This window comes from Perissodus microlepis, chromosome 15, assembly GCF_051167445.1.
Source record: "Perissodus microlepis isolate ML-2025 ecotype Zambia chromosome 15, ASM5116744v1, whole genome shotgun sequence".
In the NCBI taxonomy this organism is placed as follows: domain Eukaryota; kingdom Metazoa; phylum Chordata; class Actinopteri; order Cichliformes; family Cichlidae; genus Perissodus; species Perissodus microlepis.
This window is the reverse complement of record NC_140475.1, coordinates 5,648,709-5,657,029: the sequence shown is the minus strand read 5'-3', so window position 1 is coordinate 5,657,029 and position 8,321 is coordinate 5,648,709. Positions and strand designations below refer to the sequence as shown.

At 40.4% G+C, this 8,321-nt stretch overlaps 1 protein-coding gene across 1 annotated transcript; it reads left to right on the top strand.

Annotated features, from left to right (window-relative positions):
• Nucleotides 1–1,613: 1,613 nt before the first annotated feature.
• Nucleotides 1,614–7,261, top strand: slc25a47a (solute carrier family 25 member 47a). Its single transcript, XM_084953876.1, has 6 exons — nt 1,614–1,769; nt 2,324–2,367; nt 2,452–2,523; nt 5,173–5,352; nt 5,458–5,722; nt 6,006–7,261. The coding sequence occupies exons 1-6, from the start codon at nt 1,733–1,735 to the stop codon at nt 6,317–6,319; spliced, it is 912 nt and encodes a 303-aa protein (XP_084810002.1). The 5' UTR covers nt 1,614–1,732; the 3' UTR covers nt 6,320–7,261.
• Nucleotides 7,262–8,321: the final 1,060 nt, after the last annotated feature.

The following is an 8,321-nucleotide window of genomic DNA, read 5'->3' as shown; positions in this document are numbered from 1 at the left end:
AAAGCATGTAGAATAGCATATGTAGGCAAGTTTATTTCTCCTTTTTTTTAATCAAGAAGCAAAGACAAAAAGGACCAAAAAAAAAAAAAAGAAACAAGGCAGGGTTCGGTGGTTGAATCATCCATCCCCACCAATGCCAAAACCAAATCTACGCCCTTGCTTCATTCTCATTGCACAGGTCCTTCAGGGAGTGAAGAGGATGTCCCTTGACCCTTTGAAGTGCCTTTTTGTGTGCCATGTTGCAGCTGAGAACCGTACAGAGATGCAGCATGTCAGCACACTTTCAATGAAGCAACGGTAGAAGATGATCAGCAGCTCCATCTTCAGGTACATTATGCTGAGGATTCTCAGAAAATGTAGATGCTGTTTGGCCTTCTTTAAAACCGCTGAAGTGTTTGAGATCCATTGGAGGTCTGTGTCTATGTGCACACCCAGGAATTTAAGGCTGGAAACCCTTTCCGCGCACTCTGTGTTGATGCTGATGGGCTGCAGCACGATCGTCCTCCATCTGAAGTCGACTCAGTTTTTTTTTTGTCTTGGTGGTATTGAGGTCCAAGTTGTTGTCCGCACACCAATCCGACAGCCTCTGAACCTCAACTCTGCATGCTGCCATTGTCTGGGTGGGTACTGATGCAGTCATGTGTGTACAGATTGTACAGTAGGGGACCTGGTACATAGCCTTGTGGAGAGCTGGTGTTAAGACTGAGGGCTGAGGACCAACTCTAATTCTCTGTACTGAGAGGAAATCTGTGATCCTGCGGCAGGTAGTAGAAGGAAGTCAGAAGTTTTACTATCAGTCTATCCAAGAGTATCATATTAAAAGCAGAGCTAAAGTCAGCAAAGAGCAGCCTGGCGTAGCGCCCCTGTTGTTCCATGATGACTTGAAACTTGAGTGCAGACTTACTCATGTATTTTTTGGTCCACACACAAATCTTTTTTACGCACACAAATTCTTTTTACACATACAAATCTTTTTTACACACACACAAATTCTTTTTACACATACAAATCTTTTTTACGCACACAAATTCTTTTTACACATACAAATCTTTTTTACACACACACAAATTCTTTTTACACATACAAATCCTAATTTACAAGTACAAAACTGATTTACAAGTACAAAATATTTATGACCACAATTTGAGCCCATAGACTTTCCATGCCTTTTTGCACCTCCCTTTCTTCATACGTTTAATACTTTTTCCCTGTGTCATTTCTCCTTATTACATAAAACGTGAACGTCTATGCTTTGATTTGCTTGCATGTGTGGATTGAAAGAGTTGTTACTAACATAAGGTGAGAGTTTCAGGTCAGTAGAACGTTTAGAAATATATTTTCTTAGAACATTGGTGATCCGTTAAATAGTTATTGAACTCGCTGTACACACACACACACACACACACACACAATACACATAGGCACACAATTTTATATATAATACATGGACAGTGTCCTACATAAAAGCGAACTGGGTTTATTAAGTTCACATGACTCTTTTTGGCATTTATAAATTTATCAAACTCTGTGTCGCTAAGCCGAGTTTGGCCATTTTGGCTAGGTTCAGGTAAAGTCGGAAAAAACGTTTTCCCTCGTCGGCATCGGCGGTGACGTTTCACTGATACACAAATTGACGTAACAGAGCGACACAGTCAAGGTTATGTAGCGCATTCAAGAGGCAGAATGGGCTCACATACGGCATATATTTGTCGGTCAGTCACCAAGTGACAGGATGCATTTGGCTGATTTCGTGTCTGGATCATTTGCAGGTGCCGGTTTACATTAATCTATCATTTTATAAATGAATGTAAGCTAACGTTAGCTGAGGAATTTGCTAATGAGCTAGCATGATATGAATTTGGACACCCTCTATAATAACAGCATATTAGATTAATGCTAACGCATATGATGCTTTGATCGCTATGTTTTGCCGTAAATTGTTAAAATAAATGAGTCCTGTCCTCACTAGCTAAACCGTCTTCTGTCCTGGTAAATGTTACGATCGTAATAATCATTAACTGATATGTTAACTAGACAATTTAAAAAAAAGATATAACGTGCCATTATCATTATCATGATTATCCACAACAACTTTAAACTTTCCACGTCTAGCAGTTTGATTGCCACCTATGACAGAAAATGTTTACCCTGAAAAGTCTTTCAAGGTTACTTTTTTAAATTACACAAAACATCAGATCAGTAACTTCTCATTTCTGACCTTGCTGTCACCGTCCCCCATTTTTAAGTGTAGCAGTTAAAACTTATAACCTCAAACATGTATGTGTGTGCTATGTACTTGCACTATTTTCTTGTAAACAAACAGGGGCATGTGGAGTTGCAGTGGGCTACCCTCTGGACACTGTGAAGGTACGGGAAATGATATGTCTCAAAGCAATACAACATACATAATTTGTTTTTGCTTTTTTTACGAGATATTCTCAATCTCTCTAGGTTCGAATACAAACACAGAAGCAGTTCACAGGTGTATATCAGTGTGTAGTGGAGACATTTTCAAAAGAAGGGGTAAGTGGAAATTCTATAGCCTAACTATAAATGCCCAGTAAAGGTGTGGGTGTGTGATCTAATTCAAGCTAATGTGACAAAATCCAGGGATTCAGGCGGACCAGCTCAGCTAGTAGAATTGTGGAATAGCAGCACATGTGACAGATCACTTTGTTACATTAAGTGTGCACAGCTACGGCTCCAGTGTTGGTGAAAATGGAACACTATAGTTTTCAGATCATTTAAACAACATATAAAATGTATCAAATATGGGCAGCTTGGGAGTGCAGTGGTTAGCACTGTTGCCTCACACCAAGGAGGTCCTGAGTTTGACTCCAAAGTTCAAGGTTCAAGGTTCTTTATTTGTCACATGCATAGTTATACAAGTATAACACACAGTGAAATGTAATCTGACACGCTCCTCGACATGTGCAAAAATGGGGGGGGGTAGAGGAAGAACATTATATATATACATTGGGTGAATGTGCAGTAGTAGCAGCAAGCAGGTGAATTCTGCACATTAATAAGAATAGACATCTGACTATTTTACAGAATAGACAATATAAACATATTTAAAATTAAAGGAATTTGGAATGTACATTGTGCCTGGGTTTAGAGTGTCTGGAAGAGAGTCCTGTCTCAGTCAATTATAGATGATGTGAGAGGGCGGGTGTGTGTGTGTTTAGGGCCCGGATGGCTTGGGGATAGAAGCTCCTCTTGAGTCTCTCTGTCCTTGCCCAGATGATGCGGAACCTTCTACCAGATTGCAGAAGTTGGAACAGTTTGTTGCCAGGATGGGACGGGTCCTTCAGTATCTGCGCTGCTCTAGTCCGGCATCTCCTGGTGTAGGTGTCCTGAAGCGGGGGGAGAGCAATCCTGCAGCAGCGTTCTGCTGTACGGATCACTCTCTGGAGAGCTTTTTGGTCCTTCACACAGCTGTTCCCAAACCACGATGTCATGTTCTGTGTGAGGATGCTCTCCACAGCGCCTGTATAGAAAATCCTGAGGATCTTTGGAGAGACCCTGAACTTCCTCAGTTGTCGTAGGTGATACAGGCGCTGCCTAGCCTTTTTGGTCTGGACCTGAATGTGGGCAGACCATATCAGGTCTGAGGAGATGTGGACACCAAGATACTTGAAGGACTGCACCCTCTCCACTGGAGCTCCATTGATGATAGTGGGCTTGTAGTCTCTGTGCTGACTCCTTCTGAAGTCCACCACCAGCTCCTTGGTCTTGCCGACGTTCAGCTGGAGGTGGTTGTCCTGGCACCATGATGCCAGATTCTTCACTTCGTCCATGTAGGCCGCCTCATCGTTGTTGGAGATGGCACCCAACACCACTGTGTCGTCAGCAAACTTCACAATGCTGTTGGAGCCATGGGTGGCCACACAGTCTGAAGTGTAGAGGGAGTAGAGCAGTGGCGAGAGGACACACCCCACTGTGGTGCTCCTGTGTTGATGGTGATGCTGTTAGAGACGCATCTACCCACCCTCACCACCTGAGTTCTGCCAGTGAGGAAGTCCAACACCCATGCACACAGACGGCTGTTGAGTCCCAGATCCCTGAGCTTTGTGAACAGTCTGCAGGGCACTATTGTGTTAAATGCTGAACTGTAATCAACAAACAGCATTCTCACATAGTTACCCTGTTTCTTGTCCACGTGGCTGAGTGTGGTGTGCAGGACGTGGGCGATGGCATTCTCTGTGGATCTGTTGGGTCGGTAGGCGACCCATTTTCACAACGTTTATCACTCTGTAGCATCGCCTCTTCTTTCCCACTGGGTTATGTCACCTCTTCTCAATTCAAAATGGCTTAATAATAATATAGCTGTATGTGGTGAGTATATTAGACTCCACCATCTAGCCAGGGCTTTTGTGTGTGGAGTTTGCATGTTCTCCTGTGTTCGTGTGGGTTCTCTCCAGGTAATCTTCCTCCAACAGTGCAAACTTAGTTAGTGGGGTTAGGTTAATTGATGATTTTAAATTGAATTGACTGGCTCTCTGTGCTAGCCCTGCGGCAGACTTATTCAGGGTGTACCCTGTCTCTTGCCTTGTGATAGCTGTGATAGGTTCTAGCCCCCTGTCCTGATAAGAATAAGCATGTATCTGAATGCAAGGCTAAAAACAAATTTCAGCCTTTATTTTGGGAGCTTATAGCAACATATGCTGATATGCTGTCAGGCAAGACCTTTCTAATAATATTACAATGGTATACATTCATATAAAAAAAAAAACTCCAGATGTTAATTGTTTACCAGCTGTAATCTCAGATCGTTCAAGATTGGAAATGTACGTTTAGCTTTCAAAACTACAACTGCTTAGTCATTTCCATTTTCTGTTTCCAAAAACGTTGCATCTGGAGAATGTAGCTTAAATATACTCACCACATACAGCTATATTATTATTAAGCCATTTTGAATTGAGAAGAGGTGACGTAACCCAGTGGGAAAGAAGAGGCGATGCTACAGAGTGATAAACGTTTTGAAAATGTGTTGCTGTGTGTAATTCAGCATTAGTTTTCTGTGTTAGCGTTTGATATTTTTATCAATAACATATAGGGGTTAAAGATTTACAAATAGCTGATTTCTGATTTTATTCAGAAATCAGCTATTTGATCCCACATGATCACACATGATCAGTGGTTTCTCTTTTTATTCTCTAATCTCATCAGGTGCATGGCTTCTTCAAAGGCATGTCCTTACCCATTGCCACAGTCTCTATGACGTCCTCGGTGGTGTTTGGCACATACCGGAACTGCTTGCAGTGTCTGAGCCAGGCACGAGGAGCTTGTTGTGGTCCAAACACCAAACTGGAAGTCTTCCTGTCTGGAATGGCCAGCGGTGTAGCTCAGGTAATGGAGATTTCAATAACGTTTTGCAGTTGTACAGATTGTTTACATCAATGCTAACATGCAACATTTTTTTTGCTGAAGCTCTTGTGATCTGCCAACCAACAGGTATCAGTGATGTCTCCAGGTGACATTGTGAAAGTACGTCTGCAGTGTCAGACAGAGTCCAGGCGAGCATTAACCAAGACGCCCACGCCAAAGTACCACGGTCCAGTTCACTGCCTGCTAACCATCGTCAAACAGGAGGGACTCATGGGGCTCTACAGAGGAGCTCTTCCTATCATGTTAAGAGATGGGCCATCATATGCCACTTACTTTTTGACATATGCAACTATCTGTGAATGGTTTGCAGGTGGCAATAAGAAAAAGTTAGGTAAGTGAAGCAGGGGGCGAAAGCCTGCTATTGTTTTAAGTATGTGCAAATCTTCTTGCATACTCATCTGTGTCAGCTGTATCAACACAACCAGCAGTTGTGTGGTGAATTGTACAAGAACGATTTCTATAATTTGCTATATATAATTCTATAAAATACCTGCTTTAAATGTGGCTCCACTCCTGAAACAAATTCAAATCCCTGTAGAAAATGTTAACCTGCTCATATGAGGAGCCTAACTAGCATTTACCCGATGATAAAAGTTGTGTAATGTTTCCTCTAGATTGGTACGTTGTGATGCTGGCTGGAGGAATAGCAGGAATGGCCGGTTGGACTATAGGAACACCCATGGACGTCATCAAAGCGCGCCTTCAGATGGATGGAGCAAGGGAGACAAAGAAATATAAGGGCTTTTTACACTGCATAGCTGAGACTGCAAGAGTGGAGGGAACTGGGGTTTTCTTCAGGAGCCTAGGCATCAATTGGCTGCGTGCATTCCCTGTAAACATGGTGGTGTTTTTTACATATGAGGTTCTGACTGGTTTTTTACAAGCTGGAGGTGAAGGCGTTGACCCGCCTCAGTTAGGGTTAGAGTAATATTTGCCAACCTCAAGGCTGAGTGCTTGACATGTAATAGCATTTGACTGCTTTATGCATTTTTGCATTGCGTTGCAATATTTTAAAAGAAAGATCATTTCATTGGCACTGTTACAATGTTACATATAATGCATACATTAGTAAGTGATACAATACATTTTTAGTGTAAAGTTTAAGTGTCAAGCTACCAAGAGTTTTTGGCATGATTCATGTGACCACTAGATGGCCTCCCTGACCAACTTGTCACATTTTGGCCTTGGTTTTTCTGCTCTGCCTAAAAGTAAGAAAACAGTCTGCAGAGTCATTAAAGGACTTTTGTCAGTGACCGTATATTTGACTTTATTCAAGACCGTTGATGTCTTCAGCTTAAAATGAGCCGCAGTACGCACAGTTTACAGCAATCATGTTACCTGTCCACAACCATGCCATGTATATGTTTTTAGTTGGTGCATTTTTATTTATTTTTTTGCTGTTTCCATAAATGTTACATGTGGAGAATGTGACTTAAATATGCTGAACATAAATCAGTGTATTGTTAGGCATTTTTGAACTGAATTATTTATTAATTGAATGATTTTTTAAAAATAGACTCAGGATTACATTCTGCATATCACCAAATAGGACTTTATGAGTCCTATTTAAATCTTCAAAACAAGTTATCTGTATCTATAATATAATATTGGAGCCTATCTACATTAACCCATACATTTCTGTTTTTCTTGCTTTCCCTTTTCTTTCTCATTTCTGAAAATACAGCACAATTTAACTCCTGCTGGCTATGGTTTTATTTTGAGGTCTTGTGGGTGCACAGACACATCAGGGATCTTCAAACACTAGGAATGTTGCAAATTATGTATCTCCAGCAATGTGTTTGTACAGGTATTATGAGAATGTTCAATGTGCTTTCCACAATAAAGGAAGTTTGCAGAAAATTTGTTTTAATTGTTGCGTCAGTCTCCTCATTAATGCTAGTAATTAATTTCATAATTAAATGTTAAAAGTAAGCGAAAGCAATTATTGCTCTGTCCCTCTGGTTTATTTACCTGTTCAAAATGTTGCTGAACTATTTAGTTATATATTATTTTGGGAGGAAAAAACAAAAACACAGACATATATTCTCACCTATAAGTAAAGATAAGTCTCTACAAGTGGATATTTTCCAACTACTACACTCTAACAAGACTAGATGTCATGAAACCAAAGAAATCATGCATAAATATTTAAAGATGTGTACTATAAATACTGTCAGTTACAACAGGAAACAAATTCACATAAACAACTATCCAAATGAGTAAAGTTACCATAAGTATTAAAAATTTGATTGAATTAGATTGTGGATAAATGGTTCATGTTACGTTTCTCCCACAGAAAACGCTACATCCAGATGAACAGAATCAACTTTTGGAGACATGCTGTCCAAACTTTGTCTTGCCATTAAACAAACACTCATGTACCTAAAAAAAAAAGAAAAAAGAAGAAGCTGTAAATTAGCCTTTAATTTTATTCAAACTTAGAGGAAGGTTGATATTTATTACAATAATTATACATTGGCATTATTAAATTGAAACGAAATTCATGCTTGAATGGACAAAAGAATGAACTTTGCATGCAAGGCACACTAACACGGCTTTTTAAATGTCCCCAGTTACTTGACAGAGTTCAAGTTTTTCAGTATGAGCTGTTCTTGAATTGGACACATTTAGCATCTCCCAAATGATTATCTAGAGACCTATACTACCAAAATAATTGGACAGGCTTGGACATACTTTACTCAGATTGGACCAGATTGACACATGTTCTCTATTCTATTTTCAAATTGTAGGCTCTGGCATTTAAACAATGCTTACTTGCTATTATTGACCACAAAGTGTGGCATAAAAATATCCCCCAAGCTACAACCAGTCTGGCCTGTTTATACAAGGCAGGATGGAGTCATGTTTCGTGTTGTTCATGCACATTCTGACCCTATCATCCATGGTTGTTGATCAATGATCATGAGAAT